The 23981-nt window shown below is 42.3% G+C and overlaps 2 protein-coding genes and 2 long non-coding RNA genes across 4 annotated transcripts in view; 3 read left to right on the top strand and 1 right to left on the bottom strand.

The window, feature by feature from the left end:
- Positions 1 to 8007, top strand: part of LOC143415793 (NLR family CARD domain-containing protein 3-like) — a 29780-nt gene extending 21773 nt beyond the window's left edge. Inside the window, exon 5 of the mRNA XM_076881204.1 lies at positions 7812 to 8007. Within this exon, the coding sequence (XP_076737319.1) occupies positions 7812 to 8007 (196 nt within the window). The remainder of the gene's footprint in view (positions 1 to 7811) is intronic.
- LOC112432436 (protein NLRC3) overlaps positions 1 to 23981 on the top strand; it is a 3307575-nt gene that overhangs the window by 1907700 nt on the left and 1375894 nt on the right. The window lies entirely within an intron of this gene.
- On the top strand, positions 1381 to 5739 carry LOC143415778 (uncharacterized). Its single transcript, XR_013096222.1, has 2 exons — positions 1381 to 3669; positions 4792 to 5739. It is a non-coding gene; the product is annotated as an uncharacterized LOC143415778 (long non-coding RNA).
- LOC143415782 (uncharacterized) lies at positions 22465 to 23752 on the bottom strand. The gene is made up of 3 exons (XR_013096227.1): positions 23690 to 23752; positions 23214 to 23525; positions 22465 to 22825 (listed from the first exon to the last, which is right to left on the bottom strand). It is a non-coding gene; the product is annotated as an uncharacterized LOC143415782 (long non-coding RNA).

Genomic DNA, 23981 nt, shown 5'->3' with positions numbered 1-23981 from the left:
ACAACAGTTTCTCCACTGTGGCAGGTCGTAGGCGATTTATTTTTTTTCCAAACTGTCTCTAACTCTCACTAACCGCAACTCTCCATCAAACGCCCACCTTTTGAATGGGGTCTGAGGGGTTTATATCGCTGTCATAGCTCGCGGCAAAGTTTGAACCGCTTCCTGAACCAGTCACGTGGTACAGCCGGACAGCGAGGCTTCGGACGTCATCATTTTCAGCTCCTCCCATAAATGAAGCAAGCCTCGATACGCGCTTCGCGGAAACGCCCCCTCCATTACTCGACACACGCTTCGAAGCCTCGATACAGAACGTCACATCACTACTGTTCAAGCCATCATTCAGAAATGGAAGAAGTATGGAACAACTGTAAACCTACCAAGACAAGGCTGTCCACCTAAACTCACAGGCCGAACAAGGAGAGCGCTGATCAGAAATGCAGCCAAGAGGCCCATGGTGACTCTGGATGAGCTGCAGAGATCTACAGCTCAGGTGGGGGAGTCTGTCCATAGGACAACTATTAGTCGTGCACTGCACAAAGTTGGCCTTTATGGAAGAGTGGCAAGAAGAAAGCCATTGTTAACAGAAAACCATAAGAAGTCCCGTTTGTAGTTTGCCACAAGCCATGTAGGGGACACAGCAAACATGTGGAAGAAGCTGCTCTGGTCAGATGAGACCAAAATGGAACTTTTTGTTCAAAATGCTCTGTGTGGAAAACTAACACTGCACATCACTCTGAACACACCATCCCCACTGTCAAATATGGTGGTGGCAGCATCATGCTCTGGGGGTGCTTCTCTTCAGCAGGGACAGGGAAGCTGGTCAGAGTTGATGGGAAGATGGATGGAGCCAAATACAGGGCAGTCTTGGAAGAAAACCTCTTGGAGTCTGCAAAAGACTTGAGACTGGGGCGGAGCTTCACCTTCCAGCAGGACAACGACCCTAAACATAAAGCCAGGGCACCAATGGAATGGTTTAAAACAAAACATATCCATGTGTTAGAACGGCCCAGTCAAAGTCCAGATCTAAATCCAATCAGGAGTCTGTGGCAAGATCTGAAAACTGCTGTTCACAAACGCTGCCCATCTAATCTGACTGAGCTGGAGCTGTTTTGCAAAGAAGAATGGGCAAAGATTTCAGTCTGTAGATGTGCAAAGCTGGTAGAGACAGACCCTAAAAGACTGGCAGCTGGAACTGCAGCAAAAGCTGGTTCTACAAAGTATTGACTCAGGGGCTGAATAATTACACACACCCCACTTTGCAGTTATTTATTTGTACAAAATGTTTGGAATGATGTATGATTTTCGTTCCACTTCTCACGTGTGCACCATTTTGTGTTGGTCTTTCACCTGGAAGTCCAATAAAAAATGATTCGTGTTTGTGGCTGTAATGTGACAAAATGGGGAAAAGTTCAAGGGGACCGAATACTTTTGCAAGCCACTTTATTAATCCCCCGGGTGGTTTTCACACAGCTGAATAAACGTCAAACAGAAAACTGATTAAGCAGAAGTGTGAGATGGTCGAGAGTTTACTCCAGTGTCCTGTTATATTTTAGATAGCAAGGAGCAGACAGCTGAGTTTATTAAACTCCACCGAGACAGCGGTGATGCTAATCTGAAGGCCAGACCATCCCATTTCATAGCCGTTTACTTCTGGCCTACCCGACCTTTGGAGGTATAGTTCTCATCACGCTGATTTATGTCCAAGTTTGATTCTAATTCCGACAGCGGTGATGTTAAAATGGGGTGTAACGTCATCATAGCAGCTTTGACTCAGAGTGATGCTGAAAAACTAGTTCATGCATTTATTACTTCCAGGCTGGACTACTGTAATTCATTATTATCAGGATGTCCAAAAAACTCGCTGAAAAGCCTTCAGCTAATCCAAAATGCTGCAGCAAGAGTCCTGACAGGGACTAGAAAGAGAGAGCAGATTTCTCCTGTTTTGGCTTCCCTTCATTGGCTTCCTGTTAAATCCAGAATTGAATTCAAAATCCTGCTCCTCACATACAAGGTCTTAAATAATCAGGTCCCATCTTATCTTAATGACCTTGTAGTACCATATCACCCTATTAGAGCACTTCGCTCTCGCTCTGCAAGCCTACTTGTTGTTCCTAGAGTATTTAAAAGTAGAATGGGAGGGAGAGCCTTCAGTTTTCAGGCCCCTCTTCTGTGGAACCAGCTTCCAGTTTGGATTCGGGAGACAGACACTATCTCTACTTTTAAGATTAGGCTTCAAACTTTCCTTTTTGCTAAAGCATATAGTTAGGGCTGGACCAGGTGACCCTGAATACTCCCTTAGTTATGCTGCAATAGATGTAGGCTGCCGGGGGATTCCCATGATGCATTGAGTTTTTCCTTTCCAGTCACCTTTCTCACTCACTATGTGTTAACAGACCTCTCTGCATTGAATCATATCTGTTATTAACCTCTGTCTCTCTTCCACAGCATGTCTTTTATCCTGTCTTCGTTCTCTCACCCCAACCGGTCGCAGCAGATGGCCCCGCCCCTCCCTGAGCCTGGTTCTGGGAGGTTTCTTCCTGTTAAAAGGGAGTTTTTCCTTCCCACTGTCGCCAAAGTGCTTGCTCATAGGGGGTCATATGATTGTTGGGTTTTTCTCTGTATCTATGAAGCGCCTTGAGGCGACTTTTGTTGTGATTTGGCGCTATATAAATAAAATTGAATTGAATTGAATTGACTGGCAGCTGCAGTCACGGAGAAACTTGCGTATCTCTGTTCGGGAATAGCAGATAGAGCGTAGACTCTGAGAGGACGGCCAGCGTTTACGCTACGAAGACACGGCCGAGTGTTTTAACCTGACAGCCTGAGGTGTTCTTCAGTAAACTGGACTACCCGACAGATGGACCCGAGGCCCCGCTGCACTTTTTCGGTAAGTTAAACGTGTTTGTAAGCTACTCCGTAACTACCGTCCTTAGCTCGGTCCTGAGACCTAGCTAGCTAAGATGAGCACTCGGCCGTCAGGGTTTGTTTAGCTAACCCGTGCAGGTGAATGAATTTACCCTGACTAAAGAAATCAAGAGAAACGCCCCGGGCTGCTCAGTCACTAATTACCGTTACTGTACTTTTATTACAAGTATTATACTGTAAAGGCAACAGGCTGCACCCCGCTGCAGCTCCTGTGCAGAGCTGAATATTAAATATCTTATTAAACGGCACCATGTTTTCAGTCTCCACATGTGTAGAGACAGTAACACCTACTTTAAAAACCTGGCACTTCAGTAACTCCTCATTAATCTGTAAAAACCGATCAAATAGCAAAGCCCGATATTTACTGAAACCAACGACTTCCTCTTGGCAGCTTAAGTTAAAATTTAAATTTTTCGACTGATTAATTTTTTAGCACTGACTGTATTTTTTATACTGAGTTTGTTGCAAATATTCAGGTTAAAAACTGTCTGAAATATTGTTAATGAGGTATGTTCACAAAGACACATGTGCAGAACTCTGTACAGCTTCCATCCTTTAAGACAAATAGTTTGAAGCATTAATATTTCTTCTTCAATACCAGTGCTGATACCAGTGCTGATACCAGTGCTGATACCAGTGCTGATACCACCTCCGTATGTTGTGACCAGGATGCAGCAGCACTGAAACCTGCTCCATCATCACATCTTTGCAGATGTCCATTTATAAAGCTCCAACAACTCAAAGGTGAACATGATATAGGAACATCTGTTCGTGTATAAGGCTTTTTTTAAATAAACAGCTCATATGTCAGCTGTCAGCAGAACTGTAGGACTGAAAAAATGTAAGAGAAGAGAAGAACACTCCCGAGTGTGGGAGGACAGAAGGATCAGCTTTATTTCAGATTTGAGAGATAAACTCTATTTATTTATTTATTAATTTATTTAGGACAGTGCATGTTAATGAACATAAATGTAAAAAAAAAATTACATGAATGTAAACATACCAGATTATAGCCAAGGACTAATTTCCATCTGTTGTCCTTAAGCATAAAAAATAGACATAATAATTCATAAAAATTCATCATGCATTCATAATAAAAACTCCGTCACCAAACTTACACATACACACCATTCTGTTCCCAAATAAAACATTAAAACTATACAATTCATACATGATCGCACACTTGATTTGTCCATAACCAGTTTTTCACCTTTGCCTTAAACAAACTGAGTGTAGAGCATTCTCTAATGGGTTGAGGAAGACTGTTCCACAGATGGCCTCCCTGGACAGAGAGGACGTTCTGCCCAAATGCTGTCCGTCTGTGGGGTATAAACAAGTCTCCTCGGATTGTAGCTCGAGTGGTCCTGTCTGAGCTTTCTTTATGCCTAATGAACTGCTTTAATGGTGGTGGAGCAAGGGAGTGTAAGACTTTATATATTAAACTCACTCTTTTAAGTTTCACCTAGTTATTGAAGTTCAGTAATTTATGTTTTTTAACACATGACAGTGGTGGTGGGAAGTTGGTTTTTTGTCAAGTAGTTTTAAACTTCTTTTATAAATGTTTTCAATAGTTTTAAGTGTTGTTGGACAAGCAAGTGACCAGGACGTCAAACAATAGTCCATATGAGAGATGATCATTGAGTAAAAATAAGTTTTTGCAACATTCATATTTAAATTATTACGTATATGATTAAAATTTTAATTATTAAATTTAAGTACCTGGGACACTTTATTTATGTGACTCTTGAAGGATAATGTTGGGTCTAGAATGACCCCAAGATATTTAAATTCTGGAGCTAATTCAAGCTCTACTCCATCATATTTATATTTCAGTTTGTGATGATTGTGTTCTTGTTGTGACTACAGGAGCCGTCCTCAGATTCAGACCTCAGCACCACCCAGTGACAGCAGACAGATCATCCTATAGTTTCACTCTTTGTAGTAACTCCATAATTAACTGATGAAAACAGTCCAAAGGTTAAAGTACCACATGCGCTGTCAGTGACAGCTGCAGCTGTTTAAAGATAAAGTTAAAAGGATGAATCACCCATGTAACTGTGTCACTGTATATCAGCATCAACAGGACCTGAGTTTGGTGTTTCAGAGAGCTGTTGTCTACGTCTGTGTGCTGTCATTGCTCAGTCTGACCGAACGATGGACAGACTCAAGTTTGACTTTGAATCAAACTGTGTTGTTAAACAGTTTCATGGTTCAAAAAACAAAACAATCAAAAACACTTTTTTCATACTTGTGTTAAGTTTTGTATAGAAATGAGACCAAATTGATTGTGAGGTTAAATGTGATAGAAACAGCTCACACTGACATCCATCCTGATCAAACATGAGTGTCATGAAGCCTGTTTGCAGTTGTTTGCACTGTTTTCCACTCTGGATGTTGTTTCTGTTCAGCTGTGAGTATAAAAGGCTCCATTCTACAACCTGTTTGTGTTAGTTGCTCAATAGAAACATTATTTTGTGCTGATGTTGCACTTCTTTTATTCACAACCAAAGAGTTTTTGACGTCCGCATCAAAATACAAAGATCAGTATTGTCTAATGTTTTGGCTGCAGTGTGTTTTTGCAGACAGGTATAACTGAACAGCTTTAGTGTTTAGATTTTTTAAACTTGAGTATGAACTTATACAAAATGCAGCAAGATATTAAAAAAAGTTTGATTATAAAATCGACTATATTGGATTCATATCGATATCGGACATAAAAAGTGGCATCGTTCCATCTCTGCTTTGACTAGAGACACAGCTCTAATCAAAGAGGTGGTCCGCTTGCCTCCGCCCCAGAGAGAAGGGTTACATCTCCTGGGTTTAGGTGCGGCTTGCCCCTCTGAGGGCGGGGGTACCTGGACTTGGGATATAGAGTATGTTTGGGGAGTGCGACGGTCTGTGCAGTTTATATTTGTGTCTGTCTACACGTTGGGTGAGTGCTGAGTATTTGGTTGTGCATATGGGGTGGGAATGCACGTTGGTGTCCGCGTGCGCCTGTCTATGTGTCAGGTTGGGTCTTAGACTCAACCTCTCTGGGTACATCTCAGACCCTCCAAAGTACGGAGGCCTATCTCCCCTCACCACACTCCCTGCCGGTGGCTGATGCCCTCAGACGTTGGTGTGTTGGTGGTCCTTGTCGTCTGGGGCTGGGCGCTCATGTATGTACCGGCTCACTCCTGGTGGCCGATTGGCGATTCCCCCCCTTTTGGTGGTCCTCCTCGGGTCCTTGTACTCTGGGGCCTCTGGATATCTGGGGCCTGGATCTCCTCCATACCTGCTTCATACCCTGGGGGACAGGGCTGTGGCTCCCCACACTCCCTAGCAGATCGTTACATGGAGAAACCTTTGGAATACAAGCATGCTGATCCACACAGGTGTGCACACAGGTGTACACACGGGTGTTCACAGACGCGGACTACACCTTTATGGCTGCTGCCTCTAAGCACATTGTGCGCTGTCTATCTTGCGTGCTGCACAATATCGTTTATTATTTAGTATCTACTGTTATCTACTACTAGCTAGTTTATTGTGATGGTGCTGTTTTTATTGTGTTGCTTGCTTTCTCTTCTGTTTTTTTTTTCTCCATACAGGTGATCCAGGTGTTTTGTTTGTTTTTCTTTTTTTCTTCCCCCCTTTCTCACCGTCTCTTCTCCCCTTTGGTTTTCTTTCTCTCCCTCTCTTTCTTTCATTCTCTCTCCCTGTCCTGTCCCCCAGTCATGTCTGTCCCGTTTGTAGCAACCGAAAATAAAATAAATTCATAATTATAATAAAGGTCAATCAAATGGACCAATATGGAAAGGCCATGATGATCCACTTGGTAAAATAAATCCGCTTGGCATCTTTCTTGGCGTTAAGACAACAATTCTGATGGCTAAAGATCCAAACGGGACACACACAAAAAAAGAGACACAGCTCTGTGTTTTCCAATTTGTCATCGTTTTGAAAGTTTACATTTCTTCAGTGTTGAGCAGCAGAAATGAGACTTTCCTGTCAGAGGTCATTTTTGAAAAAATGAGGTGAATCAACCATGAAAACCATGAATCAACATGTGAACATGAGCTGATGCTGCTGAAGTGAAGCAAAGTTACAGAGCTTTGATTAATATTGAGTAATAACTGGACTCTCATACAGCGAGACTCAAATGCCTTTAAACATCAGCTTATCCTGCTGATCCAAGTCCAACACTGAGTTTGTAAAAAGATGTTTGTCAATCATTTTGTTTGGTTTCTGAGGAAAATGATTCAATAACTTGCTGCTAATACACAACATTTCATCATATTTCCTCATAACCCTCTTTTGTCTGACCATTTGATCCCATTTGAATTTGCAATAAAGGATCCACAGAGTTTGGTGACAATAATGACAGTAGATGTTTGTGTGAAAGTGCTGGAAGCAAATGAGTGTGTGATGTTCTTTCAGTGTTGCACTTTGTAGACGCTCCCTGAGCACTGGTCTCACAGCCAGCTGCACATAGAGACCAGTGTTGTTAGTCCAGGTCAGAAGATGACTTGTTGGAATGAAAATGAGCTTGTAGTTTGTCTGCTTTAATAATGTGACTGGAAAAAGGTGTTGGACTTCAAATATGTCCATTTCTGTCACACTTCACCTTTAAAAGTGAAGCCATGTGGTTCCTGGAAGGAAAAACACGACTTTTTCAAGTCTTTGTCCTGTTTTTATGAGAAATGTACGACTTTAATGTGAAACATTCAGAGTTTTTTCTCTTGTTGTGTTTGTTTGAAGCTGCTTCCTGTTGGCTTCAGCTGTTTGGAGTTTCCATTTTCTAAACTTCTACATTCTGAACCTTCTTCAGCTCTGAACAGATGATGAAACACTGAATGATTTCAAGCACTTTTCTAATAAACTTACATCTTTCATTCTTTATACAGATTGAGCTGGTGTGGTTTGTCAGAGATCAGCTGTGATTATCTGGCAGCAGCACTGAAGTCCAACCCCTCCCATCTGAGAGAGCTGGACCTGAGCTTCAACTACAAGCTGCAGGATCCAGGAGTGAAGCATCTGTGTGGTTTCCTGGAGAGTCCAGGATGTAAACTTGAAACTCTGAGGTCAGTCAGCATGTTTTAGTTGTGCTGAGATGAATATGATGTGAAAGTTGTGCTGACACTAAACTGCAGACATCAGGCTGATATTATACTGATCCACACTGAGGATCTTCATGGTAAAGTCTGTTTTCTTCTTCTCTGGTTTAGTCCATTGACTGCAGCAGAACAATGTTCACATTTCAAACAGTGATGCTCAACGTATGGCCCGCGGCCCACACGCGGCCTGCCCACCTTTCCTGATTCAGAGAGAGGGGACCCTGATTAACTGTGTAGCTTCTTCCTCACAGTTCTAAGTATCAGACACAACAATGAATAATCCACAGCTGACTGTCTTTAGCAGGTCAAAGGTCACGGCACACAGCAGACAGTCAGAAATATTCTAACTCTGATCATTTATCAGTTGTGACACTGTGAGACTTGATCAGAGGTGTGATCATCACAGCAGAGGCCTTTGTGTCAAAGTCACTGAGGATCAAACAGAAACACATGAAGCAGATTTTCCTCTTCTGGCTTTTTATAGCAGATAACCTTCAAAATATTCTGCAGTCGATCAAAAACTGAAGCAAACCATGAAGCAACATGTGAACATGAGCTGATGCTGCTGAAGTGAAGCAAAGTTACAGAGGTTTGATTACAGACACAGCTGAGAGTTTGTAATCTGTCATCATTTTAAAAAGTTTCCATGGAACAGCAGAAATGAGGCTTTACTGTCAGAGGCCGACAGCACTGAACACAACAGCAGACTGGTGGCTAATAAACAGTGAATGATGCAGAAACAGATGTTTGAAGCTGTTCTTGGAGTACACTGAGAGAGAGAGAGCTGTGCAGGCAGGAACAGCCAAAGTCAGAGAGAATTCATGAGCATATTGATCAAACGTGAAGCAGAGTTTGGATCTTCTTTTGCTGCTGCTTCACTCAGTTTTGGTTGGAGACAGATGAAACCTGCAGCTTCAGGATCTGTGAGCTGTCCACTTTCAGCCCCGACGGCGTGTCCGTGTACGTGCCGTCGAGTGAACGATCCACGCTCTGTGTTTCCATCTTTGTGTGTTTAGCTGCTCTCATTTACTGTTTTATCTGTTTGCTGCTTGTTGAAATAGTTTGTGAGCTTTAACCTGAGATTCTGGCAAAATACATTTATATTAAACATCGATTCAGGATTGAATGAATCAACATCGTTTTATTCAAATTAAAACCATTTAAATGGGAACATGAATTTTTTACAGCCGCCTCTAATGCTGGGTAATGTCAGCTGGTCCATGTGCAGCTGGCTGTGAGGCTCAGGGAGTGTCTACAAAGTGCAACACTGAAAGAACATCATCCATAAATATTGAGTAATAACTGGACTCTCATACAGCGAGACTCAAATGCCTTTAAACATCAGCTTATCCTGCTGATCCAAGTCCAACACTGAGTTTGTAAAAACATGTTTGTCAATCATTTTGTTTGGTTTCTGAGGAAAATGATTCAATAAGTTGCTGCTAATACACAACATTTCATCATATTTCCTCATAACCCTCTTTTGTCTGACCATTTGATCCCATTTGAATTTGCAATAAAGGATCCACAGAGTTTGGTGACAATAATGACAGTAGATGTTTGTGTGAAAGTGCTGGAAGCAAATGAGTGTGTGATGTTCGTTCAGTGTTGCACTTTGTAGACGCTCCCTGAGCACTGGTCTCACAGCCAGCTGCACATAGAGACCAGTGTTGTTAGTCCAGGTCAGAAGATGACTTGTTGGAATGAAAATGAGCTTGTAGTTTGTCTGCTTTAATAATGTGACTGGAAAAAGGTGTTGGACTTCAAATATGTCCATTTCTGTCACACTTCACCTTTAAAAGTGAAGCCATGTGGTTCCTGGAAGGAAAAACACGACTTTTTCAAGTCTTTGTCCTGTTTTTATGAGAAATGTACGACTTTAATGTGAAACATTCAGAGTTTTTTCTCTTGTTGTGTTTGTTTGAAGCTGCTTCCTGTTGGCTTCAGCTGTTTGGAGTTTCCATTTTCTAAACTTCTACATTCTGAACCTTCTTCAGCTCTGAACAGATGATGAAACACTGAATGATTTCAAGCACTTTGTCTAATAAACTTACATCTTTCATTCTTTATACAGATTGAAGGACTGTGGTTTGTCAGAGATCAGCTGTGATTATCTGGCAGCAGCACTGAAGTCCAACCCCTCCCATCTGAGACAGCTGGACCTGAGTAATGACTCCTTGTCTTTGAATAAGAACAAGCTGCAGGATCCAGGAGTGAAGCATCTGTGTGGTTTCCTGGAGAGTCCAGGATGTAAACTTGAAACTCTGAGGTCAGTCAGCATGTTTTAGTTGTGCTGAGATGAATATGATGTGAAAGTTGTGCTGACACTAAACTGCAGACATCAGGCTGATATTATACTGATCCACACTGAGGATCTTCATGGTAAAGTCTGTTTTCTTCTTCTCTGGTTTAGTCCATTGACTGCAGCAGAACAATGTTCACATTTCAAACAGTGATACTCAACGTATGGCCCGCGGCCCACACGCGGCCTGCCCACCTTTCCTGATTCAGAGAGAGGGGACCCTGATTAACTGTGTAGCTTCTTCCTCACAGTTCTAAGTATCAGACACAACAATGAATAATCCACAGCTGACTGTCTTTAGCAGGTCAAAGGTCACGGCACACAGCAGACAGTCAGAAATATTCTAACTCTGATCATTTATCAGTTGTGACACTGTGAGACTTGATCAGAGGTGTGATCATCACAGCAGAGGCCTTTGTGTCAAAGTCACTGAGGATCAAACAGAAACACATGAAGCAGATTTTCCTCTTCTGGCTTTTTATAGCAGATAACCTTCAAAATATTCTGCAGTCGATCAAAAACTGAAGCAAACCATGAAGCAACATGTGAACATGAGCTGATGCTGCTGAAGTGAAGCAAAGTTACAGAGGTTTGATTACAGACACAGCTGAGAGTTTGTAATCTGTCATCATTTTAAAAAGTTTCCATGGAACAGCAGAAATGAGGCTTTACTGTCAGAGGCCGACAGCACTGAACACAACAGCAGACTGGTGGCTAATAAACAGTGAATGATGCAGAAACAGATGTTTGAAGCTGTTCTTGGAGTACACTGAGAGAGAGAGAGCTGTGCAGGCAGGAACAGCCAAAGTCAGAGAGAATTCATGAGCATATTGATCAAACGTGAAGCAGAGTTTGGATCTTCTTTTGCTGCTGCTTCACTCAGTTTTGGTTGGAGACAGATGAAACCTGCAGCTTCAGGATCTGTGAGCTGTCCACTTTCAGCCCCGACGGCGTGTCCGTGTACGTGCCGTCGAGTGAACGATCCACGCTCTGTGTTTCCATCTTTGTGTGTTTAGCTGCTCTCATTTACTGTTTTATCTGTTTGCTGCTTGTTGAAATAGTTTGTGAGCTTTAACCTGAGATTCTGGCAAAATACATTTATATTAAACATCGATTCAGGATTGAATGAATCAACATCGTTTTATTCAAATTAAAACCATTTAAATGGGAACATGAATTTTTTACAGCCGCCTCTAATGCTGGGTAATGTCAGCTGGTCCATGTGCAGCTGGCTGTGAGGCTCAGGGAGCGTCTACAAAGTGCAACACTGAAAGAACATCATCCATAAATATTGAGTAATAACTGGACTCTCATACAGCGAGACTCAAATGCCTTTAAACATCAGCTTATCCTGCTGATCCAAGTCCAACACTGAGTTTGTAAAAACATGTTTGTCAATCATTTTGTTTGGTTTCTGAGGAAAAATGATTCAATAAGTTGCTGCTAATACACAACATTTCATCATATTTCCTCATAACCCTCTTTTGTCTGACCATTTGATCCCATTTGAATTTGCAATAAAGGATCCACAGAGTTTGGTGACAATAATGACAGTAGATGTTTGTGTGAAAGTGCTGGAAGCAAATGAGTGTGTGATGTTCTTTCAGTGTTGCACTTTGTAGACGCTCCCTGAGCACTGGTCTCACAGCCAGCTGCACATAGAGACCAGTGTTGTTAGTCCAGGTCAGAAGATGACTTGTTGGAATGAAAATGAGCTTGTAGTTTGTCTGCTTTAATAATGTGACTGGAAAAAGGTGTTGGACTTCAAATATGTCCATTTCTGTCACACTTCACCTTTAAAAGTGAAGCCATGTGGTTCCTGGAAGGAAAAACACGACTTTTTCAAGTCTTTGTCCTGTTTTTATGAGACATGTACGACTTTAATGTGAAACATTCAGAGTTTTTTCTCTTGTTGTGTTTGTTTGAAGCTGCTTCCTGTTGGCTTCAGCTGTTTGGAGTTTCCATTTTCTAAACTTCTACATTCTGAACCTTCTTCAGCTCTGAACAGATGATGAAACACTGAATGATTTCAAGCACTTTGTCTAATAAACTTACATCTTTCATTCTTTATACAGATTGGACAGCTGTGATTTGTCAGAGATCAGCTGTGATTATTTGGCAGCAGCACTGAAGTCCAACCCCTCCCATCTGAGAGAGCTGTACCTGAGCTTCAACAACAACTTGCAGGATCCAGGAGTGAAGCATCTGTGTGGTTTCCTGGAGAGTCCAGGATGTAAACTTGAAACTCTGAGGTCAGTCAGCATGTTTTAGTTGTGCTGAGATGAATATGATGTGAAAGTTGTGCTGACACTAAACTGCAGACATCAGGCTGATATTATACTGATCCACACTGAGGATCTTCATGGTAAAGTCTGTTTTCTTCTTCTCTGGTTTAGTCCATTGACTGCAGCAGAACAATGTTCACATTTCAAACCTTCAAAGAAGAAGAAAAATCCTCCACTGGAAAATTCACTGTGAAACTCTCAAACTCTTCATTGCACCTTAAAGTCTGTCTGACACTGAAATCCAAAGCAAAATGTGCGTTTGCTTTACAGACAGCAGTCCAACACAAACATACACACATCATCCAAAACACAGTCCAACATCCAAATCTCCTCCACTGCCAGCATGAATGATGGGAAAGAGAAGGAGGAACACTCTGACATTCAGGGTTAGAATGAGTTTCATCAAGCAGACTGTGAAGATCAAAGCTGCATTAGAAAGCTTACATGAATGAATGAGTGGACAGAAGTGGACAGAGATCATCTGAAGCACTTCAAAGGCTTTAAATCAGCACATTTCTCTTTATTCTTTATCAACTCTGTTAGTTTCTCTCAGTTTTCTGTGGAATGAAGCTAACAGCAGGCTAATAAGATGCTGACCAATAGGTTTCTATTAAAGGTTGTAATTTGTATATGAAAAAGTGCTTTGGCTCAGCAGGGATCAGCTTACAGGTAGAATACAGCTGCTGGATGGGATTAGCATGTCATAGCTATCTACCAAACTGCTAACTGGGGGATTTCAGGCCATCTATGGATCATTTTTGCTAACTGTTTATTCAGCTTAGGCTCACAGGGCTGCAGCCTGTGCCCTAGCTGTCATAGGGCAAGAGGCGTGGTCCACCTGCACAGGTGAGCAGTCCATCACAGGGCCAACAGAGAGCGACAGAGAAGCACTCCCTCACATCCACACCTACAGCCAATGTAGAAGCACCAATGAACCTAAGCAGCATTTCATTGGACTGTGGGAGAACATCCAACCTCCACAGAAAGGCCCAGCTGACCAACAAGCTTCAACCTACAACCTCCTTGCTCTAAGGCACTAGTGCTAACCACTTTTGCCCATTTCAGCCCAAATCCTGCATCTTCCTGTTTCTGACTCCAGGCCAGCTCCACTAACACTTTCTCATCAGACACTGCCACCTAGTGGAGGAAGTCTTAGTTCCATTTGAAGCTTCAGATTACAGTTAGTTCCTTTACAAAGAGGTGGAGGTGGTGGGGCCACAGCACCATCATCACTGAGTGCCATAGGACACTTAACCTTTGTTTCCATATGCTGGGAACTTCCTGTTGTTCCAAGGAGGACTGGAAAATGTGTGAAAATCTCCCAGTCAGTTCCTCACAGCACACTTCAATCATTTCCCTCCCACAGCATCAGGACCAGGGCTTTTTCTCTCTTTGGTCCCACTAAGAGATTTCCACACAAACAGCTCATCAGTGGGACTCTCAGAGCTACCAGCCCTTTGCTACAATCACAAAGCTCTTCATTGAAATCAATGATATCAAAGCTGGAATCAAATGAGTCCAAGTCTTCTGCTGATTCAGCATCACATTCATCTTTGCTCCTTGTTCTGCATCCCCACCATGGACTTCATTCCTTTCCAAGCCAGCCTTGAGTGTCCTTTATTCAGCTCATCCTCTGCTTTACTTTTACACCTGATTTTAGCTGCTTTATCTCTCTTTCAACAGGTTTCTGTGCCTCAATCTTTTTCTTCTCTCCCTCATAACAAGACAGCTTCTTCTGCCTGAGAACATGTTGGAGTGATTTACTAATCCAGGGCTGCTTATTGGGGAAAATACTTCCTGTTTCCAAAGTAATCCCCATTTTTCCCAGAAAGAAATGTCAGTAGAAATCGATGATCTAAGTGAGAACATGAGCCTTTCAAAAGTCCCAGTGGGTGCAGTCAAAGCAGTCCCTCAGTCCCAGTATAGAGTCTTTGGTCCAGACTGGAACAACTGTGTGCCCAGTTTGAGCTCTCTTCAGTGCTGTGACCTGACAGAGCCAGAGGGGCCATCACATCACATTTAGAAGCTCCCCTGATGGAGCCACAACACATGTCCAATACTTAGTCTGTCTTGTTGGACCAACTGGAAGAAATGATTCAAGGACTTAGTCACAGAACAGAGATTCAAATCTCCAAAATCCAACTGGCTGCATCAGGACATATAGTCTGAAACTCTGCACAGTTTCCTGTTTGAAGCTGCTTCCTGTTGGCTTCAGCTGTTTGGAGTTTCCATTTTCTAAACTTCTACATTCTGAACCTTCTTCAGCTCTGAACAGATGATGAAACACTGAATGATTTCAAGCACTTTGTCTAATAAACTTACATCTTTCATTCTTTATACAGATTGAGGGTCTGTGGTTTGTCAAAGATCAGCTGTGATTATCTGGCAGCAGCACTGAAGTCCAACCCCTCCCATCTGAGACAGCTGGAGCTGTACAACTACAACCTGAAGTATCCAGATGTGAAGCAGCTGTCTGATCTTCAGCAGAGTCCAGACTACAGACTGGAGACTCTGAGGTCAGTAGAGTGATGGAGTGAGTGGGTGGTGCTGTCAGCAGTATTGTACTAAACACAGTCAGTATGAAACAAAGATCCAGTGTTTCCTGTAAAGCTGCAGCTTCTCAGTGAAGCTGTGAGAGGAGAACGGTGACAGGCTTCAGGATTGGACACAAACACTTCCTGTTTCTCACCCTTATGGTCACCATAGTAACGGCTGACACGCTCTGATCAAACACTGTCAACAGCCAATCAGCTCTCTGAACAAAGCAGCACGCAGACCAATGACTGCATTGATTTCCAAGTTTAAAGCAGTGAAGAACACAGTCTGTAGGTGAGGAAGAATTTAGTGAGAGCAGATGTTTGGATGGAATTCCTCCAGTTAACAGCTGGAACCGTCCATCTGGATTGTTGGGCTTGTTGTTGGGGTTCCTACAGAGCTCAGAGTGGACACACCAAGGTTCTTCTAATGAATGAAAGTCCAAACTCAAACTAGGAGGGAAAAACATTTTCAGCAACTTCAATAAAAATCCAAAGATTAGAAAAAGTGAAGCAACAATGAGTCCTAGTACAGTCCCAGCACTGACGTCCCTGCTGCTCTTTATACTGGATGTGCTGCATCACTGACTGACAGCTGATGAAGAGTCTCTGGAAACACTCGTTTATCTCCTCTGCTCTTCCTCCTTCTCTCTGCAGGTGGTGATGATGGTAAACAGGACGGTGTGTGTGCTGAGAGAGGAGCAGCTGTGTCCTGATGATCCAGAGAGGTTGAAGCAGCAGCAGCTTGTGTGTAGAGACGCTCTGACTGGGCCATGTTACTGGGAGGTGGAGAGGAGAGCTTCATCCAGCAGTGACTGACAGAGGAATGAAGTGCAGATGACTGTCAGTGCTGCAGAGTGAACTGCTCTGAGAACAGCTCCACTGTCAGACACAATGTAGAGTCCAGCATCAGCCCTGTGTGTCCCTCTGGATCTGACAGAGGATCATCAGTGTATCTGGACTGCTCTGCTGCTGCTCTGTCCTTCTACAGTCTCTGCACAGTCTCTGTCTCACTCTGGAAAGATTTTACAACTTGTTGTAATTACAGAACGTTAATATAATATTCAAACATGTGATCTTCTCTTTATTTCTGAATCTTTACCAAATAAAGAAAAACCAAACTAACAAACAGAAGCTGTCGTGTCCTTTTTCACCACATCTGTGAATCTTTTCTGTGTTTTTCCTCTTTTCCTCCTTCCTGCAGCTCCATCTTCATCATTCTGTGTCCAGTATATGTGAACACGTCCAAAGCATCTGAGCCTCATGTTACCCGTTTGTGTGAGTTACGCCTGTCGTTGTGTTGTGGTGTATAAATAAGGGGCAGGAGACAGCGCTGGATCTCTGAGTTCTTTACTCTCAATTTCTGCAACATCTGCAATATCTAGAAATGCAAACCTGTGAGCTGTGTGTGTTGTGCGTCTGCTCGGCCACCTCTCCTCCGGCCGTGCTGGAAGCAGCTGTGCGTTTGACAGTTTTATCGACTCGACAATAATCGAACAAATTAAATGTTCAAAAATATCAACTTAAGCACTTCAAAGTCAACAAAAAGCTTAAAACAATGAAATAATATTTCACTGACAAAACAACAGCTCATAAGAACGATACACAAAATAATACAGAAACAAACAAATAAAAGTTATTAACCAGGATCCATGTTTTTGTCACAAACACTGAATCAGCTGATTCACTCTTTATGTTTCTGAGTTTGTTTTGTGATTATAGTTCTGGTTTCTGTTTCTGTGTCTTCACTGTGTCCCACGTCTCCTTACTTTGGACTCTGTGTTATATTTCCTGTTTTACTTTGACAGTCCTGTGTTACTGTTTCCTGTCTCGTGTGTGTAATTGGTCCCAGCTGTGTTTCCCTCCTGTCTCCCGTTCCCTGATTACTAAACTGCGTCCACGCCGCCGGCGCTCCTCTCCACAGCTGGATTCCAGGATTTCAGAGCATCCAGCTGTGGTGAGTGATGGAGACACTTTCTCTGCTCCCTCAGTAATCAGGACAGTTTATTGAACATCAGAGGACATAAAGGACTGTTTTTCACCTGCCCGTTCTGAACCTGGACATTAAAGACTGCTGGCTTCAAGGACATTAATCCCAGTGTCAGCCAGCCAATAACAGCCTGTGTTTTTCAGCTCTTTAGGAGTCAGAAATGAGAAAGACACAGACTGCTAACCTCTCCCTGCAGGAAATAAGCTCCGCCTCTTCCTGTCCTGTATATGAGTGATTCTGACATGAGACACAATGAGTTTCCTGTTTATTGTGACTTAAAGCGAGCAGCAAAGACACTAAACTGTGTGTTTCCAGCTGAAGCTGCTTTTTGTGTTGCTCCCACAATCCTGTCTAAAACAGTCAGTGAGGAAAACTCAATGTGACTTCAGAGTGACAGAGGTAAGCGACTCATGTTGTAACTGACGTCAGACGCCGGAGATTTTGGCGGAAAATTCAAGCAAATGGTAGTTTAGAATTGAACAAATTCCTTTAAGCTTCAGTATTACCAAATACACTTATCAATAGTCTTCTAACTAACAATATTTGTCTAAATCATCTCCAACACCCTGGAGAACAACGGGGAGAGTTTAGAGGCTCTCCAAGATTACATTGATCAGTGCTTCCAGGATCTTGTGATGAAGAAGGCTCAGAGTGCAAAACCTTCATCAAAACCCACCTGAAGCTGCTGGAGGACACGGTGAAGAACATCGCCTTTGATAGAGTGCATCGCATCGGCCCCATGCGGGCTGCGACCGGGAGACCACGTCCTACTGTGGCCAAGTTCGGCCACTTCAAACAAAAGGAACAGGTGAAAAGTCTCCGTGTCCATCGGTGTTTCTCCACGTCTCTCTTCCTTCTTCGTGTCATCTCTGTGTTTCCCTGCTGCCCTCATGTTTTCTGCTTTGTCTGTTAGTTTGTCCCAGTTTAGGTTGATGTTCACTTCTTCCCTCACCTTTGTTATTTTCACTGTAAATAAATCTCCACTCGCATCTCCACCGCCGTCTGCATCTTGGTCCTCATTCACTCCACCACACGACTGCTGCCCCAGCCGTGACAACTTTTGATGTTTCCTCTACATTTACCTTTAAAAATTATTTACTTTGCCTTGTTTGGTATCATTTGGTATCAGATGGCCGACTTCTACATGGCCACCATGGTCACCACCGAACTTGAGGAGTTTGCCCCCTCACATATACTAATGTGCCACAAACAGGACTTTAACATCACCAACCATTCCTATGTTATTACGGTGTATCCATATAACTGGCCCACCCTGTACAGTTATGCTTTCATTGTGACATACTGTATTAACACAATTCAGGGAGGATTCTAGGATCAGAGCTTCGGGGGGCTGAGCACCCAGAGAGCTGCCCAGCCAGCCAAGATACACTTTACTCGTCACAATGAGACTTCTTCCCCGTCTCTGTCGGTCCCTGCATCCTCCCTGTCCTCATCGTCTGTTGTCTTCGTCTCCTTTATCAGTCATCATAATTTTACCATCTCTGTGCAAGTCTGCAAATTTCTTTATTAAATCAAAAGATTCTTAAATCCATCAAGTCTCTCTGTGCCTGGGTCCTCGTCACAAAACATGACATCACTGTTTTGTACTTTTTAACAATTTAATCCCACATTTGTGAAAGAAAAGCAAAACACTTTTTTGAAAAGTCTGTAACAAAACCATCAAATCTGATCAAGGTTATTTAAATGCTGCCAAAGAAGAATGGATTGGAATAAAAAAAATACATATCCTAACCTTAATTACTGGAGGAGAATAATGAATGATGCTCACAGTGAGTAAGAAGTAAACTGAGTGCATATTTTGGACAGAGATTCACTTTTAATGTGTTTGTATAATATAATACAGATGCATAAAAACACTCCTGAATAAATTATTACAAATAAATTATTACAAAATATTAAAAAATATTATGGATACTTTTGTTGTTAAAATGTTACCTCTCAACCAAGTTCTGCCTTTTATATTTTTAGTAGTAGTGTGTCACACAAACAGGAAATATTGTCAAAAAAAAGTAAGTAAGTGCTGAAACACCCCCAAAAATGAACCAAAGCACCCCAAAAATGAACCAAAGCACCCCAAAAATGAACCAAAGCACCCCCAAAAATGGGCTTAAATCGCCCCTGTTAACAAATAATAGCCCAACAGTCACTTTTATGCTTACTGTAGCTGTTAGCTAAAAACACTAATTTAGCCTAGTTTGCCCTGAATTCAGCTTTGACAGACATGATCGACTGTTTCCAGTAGAATTCCTCGTTGTCATCTTGTTCCCTCTCAGAGCCCCGTATGCTTGCAGAGACCCCTACAGTAGGGAAATGTGCCAAAGAACGTCCAAAACATTGCATTTTAGGTTTATTTATGCCTTACACACAATCCCAACACTTTAGCTAACTTAACAACTTTGGCTAAAGTCTATAGTTAGTCTTACTCGTTTGTACAACATTTCTGGATCGCCACTGTTTGAAATGATATGACATATGACTCTCACTGAAACAGCAAACTTTGTAGAAAACACAACACTTCTGATTCTCTATCTAGCTGTTTGCTCACAGCTGTAGATTACATTATAAGTGGTTGTTCACTCTTGTCAATAATTACATTTCTAAATTCTATTTGTGCAGTTACATGTAAACAAAGTCCAATATTGTATCTAAATGATTGTGTTATGGTGGGACAGTTTCCAGTTTTGTTGTATTATTGTACTAGGTATGACTGTGCAAGAGTTATCTTATCTTCCTTGCTTGCACCACACTCTTTGCAGAAATGGTGCACAGCAGCACTGCATCATGTTATTGTGTTGTATAATATACCAGAACTAATACAAAGCAACATCCATGTACACTATAGGTCCATGCCAATGTGCCCAAATGGGACCTCCATAAATGGTAAGGGGCGCAAAGGCACTTTAAGACCAGTGGGCACACCATCGGTGCACATCCGCTCGGATGCTTTTTTCTATTCATTTATTTCCCTGTTTATTTATCGATGCACAAAAGCAATTATCTCAGAGACACCATCCTCTTAACAGAGACTCAAATCAGGAACCTGCAGATTATTAGTCAGCAGCTTTAACTTCCTGTCTTTGTCTCACTAAACCTTCCACGTGGAAACTTGAGCTGCCCACTCAAGCACAGTAGGCTTTAACTGGCTCTGCTCAAGTCACTTCAGTATCTGAGAAACTGTCTCGATGCATGCCAAAGAACACTTTGACAATACGCTTGTGTTGAGTCAAATCCACCACAAGCATATTCTATGGCAGTTTAATTCCACTCCACATAAAAATAGTCACGTATTATTTCCCCCCACCACACTTCCTGCCAGTAGCTGGTGCCCCCACCCACAGTGCATTAGTGGTTCTCTGTGTTTAGTGGCTCACTCTGGGCGGCTGCTCGGTGGGGCCCGGCCCCCTGGCTCTGTTGGGCCTGTGCTGCGGGTGGGGTGCCCTCAGGTCTCGGCCCTCTGGGCCCATTTACTGCTCAGTAACATTTAATATCTATTATTTACTACTACTTACTAGCCTACTTACTGCATATTATTGGTTGTTGCTGTGGGTTCCCCACTGTGTTGGTTTTTCCTTGTGTTTTTCAGCAGATGATGAAATAGATTTTCAGTATTTTTTCTCTCTTCCTCTCCATCTATTTCTCTTCTTCTCTATTTTTCCCTCTTCTTCTGTTAACTTTCTCCCCAGCTTATCTTTTTTCTTCTTTCCTGACCCCCGTTCTGATTCTAATGACTCAAAATAAAATAAAATCAGAATCAAATTCTTTTTTTTTTTTTTTTTTTTTTTTTTTCTGGAAGTGACATCAGAAACAGCAGCATGTGACATCACGTGATGGCGGAGCTTCAGTTCATCCTTTGTCATCCTTTTTTTTTTTTTTTTTTTTTTTTTTTTTAATAGGACAGGGGGAAAAAATGAAAGAAAGAGGGGGAGAGGAAGAAAGAAAACCAAAGGGGAGAAGAGACGGTGAGAAGGGGGGGAAGAGAGAAAAAAAAAAACCAAAAAAAAAAAACTCCTGGGTCACCTGTATGGAGAGAAAGAAAAACAAAAAAAACAGGGGAGACAGCAAACAACAAAGAGCAACATAATAATAAAAAAAAAAAGCACCATCACAATAAACTAGCTAGTCATAGATATCAATAGTTACTAAATAGTAAACGATATTGTTCAGCACGCAAGATAGACAGCGCACAGTGTGCTTTGAGGCAGCAGCCAAGAAAGCTGTAGTCCGCGTCTGTGAACACCCGTGTGTACACCTGTGTGCATATCTGTGTGGATCAGCATGCTTGCATTCCAAAGGTTTCTCCATGTAATGATCTGCTAGAGAGTGTGGGGAGCCACAGCCCTGTCCTCTATGGTATCAAGCAGGTATGGAGGAGATCAAAACTCCAGACATCCAGAGGCCCCCAGAACACAAGAGACCAAGGAAGACCCACAGAGGGGCAGCCGCGCCACTGTCCCAGTAAGAGCTAAGGAGAGTCCCAGATGAGAGCTCATTCAGCAGCCGCGGAGCAGAAGCCAGGGGGAGTTGCAGTGACGCGCCCGTGAGCTCCGCCGGCAGCCAGCTGTGCCTGAGTGACCGAGCCCCAGGCCGAGAGGCCGGGGGCACCCCACCTCCAAAGTGGCCCGAGCGAGCCCCAATAAGCGGCCGCCAAGGAGTGAGCCGGTGTGTACCCGGACGCCCACCCCCAGATACAAAGAACCACCAACGCACCGATACCTGAGGGAGTCCGCCACCGGCAGGGGAAGTAATCAAGTGGACCAGTATAGCAAAAACCATAATGATCGCAGAGGCCACAGAGCCAAGTGGCAGGATTTTCAACGTTCAAACCAGATAAAAAACAGAAATTAAATGGTGTTAAAAGCCATGAATTCAGGCAATTCATTCACAACATCATTACAAGTTTTACTGGACGTTAATATTTTTCTCTTTTTTCAGTGCAAAACAAACTAACAGTACACATGATGCTGGCAAGTTAAAATGTCAGTGTCTTTTATAGATAGCATGTCTAGCATCATAGTTTTATAGATCACGTAGTCAGGGTAAAAACTCCATCTCTGATTATTATTGTACATGACTGTGACATGCAGCGGCCTCAGCATCATGATGAAGGCGACCGGAGGAGATAGTTTGGTAGACATCGATGTTTTGCCGATGAAGGCTCATGTAGCGGTCCTCTTTGTCCTAAACAACAATTTACACTGTCATTTACATTTAATTAAAGTGCAGCTTAAAACACAGACATAATGCACTGCAGCCTCGGCACAATTAAGTGTAAAACAGAACTATGGAAAACTGACAAACATCTGGCGAGTTTCAGATCCTGTTAAGTTAGTTAGACCTGATCTGTTTTCTCTGTTAGGATAAAAACATCAGAGGTCATGGGGTGAAAAATACCTCAAAAACAAGACTAGCTATGTCTACAACTAATGTGTGGTGTTTGAAAAGAACCTATGAGATACTTTGAACACCACAGTGGCTGCTGTATGCAGTAATGTGCTCAAGTGATTTCAAAGGGTCATTTCATGAGTTTAAGTGCGTCAGTAAAAGTTTTCACCTGCGAGGATTTCTCCTCAGGCTGTAACCACAGGTTATCACAGCCACACTGATGAGTGAAGCAGCAGCAGAAATGATGGGAACTGTAGCCATGAACTTCATGCCAGAAGAATCTCCATCGTCTGTTGAATGTTGCCACACACACAAAAAAACTTCATTTTGAAAACATGAAAAGTCACGAAATTTGCATTAGCCTGTTATATTAAAGTGGAAAACATGTTTATCTTTTCATTACATTAGAGTTTCAATTGCATCATTCAAACATTTCACTGATGAAATAACACCAAAGTTGTGATTGGAGCAGTTTTATAATGAAATTTTAAACAAATTAGCCAGAAGAAGAGCTTAAAAACATTCCAGATGTTCATCTCCTGACTGAAACCTTTCATTAATCCGCTGCAGGCGGGAATGACGACCTCAAACCATGTATGACAGAAAAGAAAGTGTTAACGCAGTTCCAAACATCCACCTTGAATCTGCGGTGTGGGTATAAATAGAAAATGTTTTTACCTCTCACAGTCACACTGAGATGGAGAACATACAATCCACCACGAAATCCACACTCACAGGTGTAGTTCCCACTGTCTTCAGATGTTAAGTTGAGCAGGTGGAGAAACACAGTCTCATTTTCTTTGATCAGTGTGAACCTGGAGTCACAGCCATGAATAAAGCCTCGGTCGTAACGATAGAGCAGACGACACTGTTCTCCTCGGCTCCTCTCTGTGCTGATCTCACACAGTATCATCACAGTAATATTCAGAGTTGTTTTGCTGCATATTTGAGTGGAATCGGGTTTCTTTCCAATTGTCTTCACAAGAGTCTCTATAAATTGTTCCAGTTAAAATGAAACAAAATCGGGATTATAGTTTCTATATATTTGTTGTTGTGGGAAAATCAATCACATATATTATTTCACTAACCTAACTAAAGCTTTCTTCTTAAACACCTGGCTTTACAGCTTTTCTTTTTTAATTATATATATTTACCTTCACTGCTAAAAACCACAAGCAGAAGCAGGAGAAAGCAGAGTTTCCGTGCAGTCATGCTGGTGAGGAAGTAACTGTGGCTGACAGTGTGAGGTAGACTATAGTGAAAGCAGGAAGACTTGCACCCTCCTTATTTCACCTCTTGTATCTACACTGAAACTTTTACTATGTCTAAAATAGAAGTGCATAAAAGTGGAAGGACAGTAGAAGGTAAACCACCAACATTGTTTAAGCCAGACTGATCTCTCTGTTTATCTGGATGGACATTGTGTTCAAATTATGATGAGATGTT

The sequence above is a fragment of the Maylandia zebra genome, unplaced genomic scaffold (assembly GCF_041146795.1).
Source record: "Maylandia zebra isolate NMK-2024a unplaced genomic scaffold, Mzebra_GT3a scaffold03, whole genome shotgun sequence".
Lineage (NCBI taxonomy): Eukaryota > Metazoa > Chordata > Actinopteri > Cichliformes > Cichlidae > Maylandia > Maylandia zebra.
This window is presented reverse-complemented; position numbering and strand designations above follow the sequence as displayed.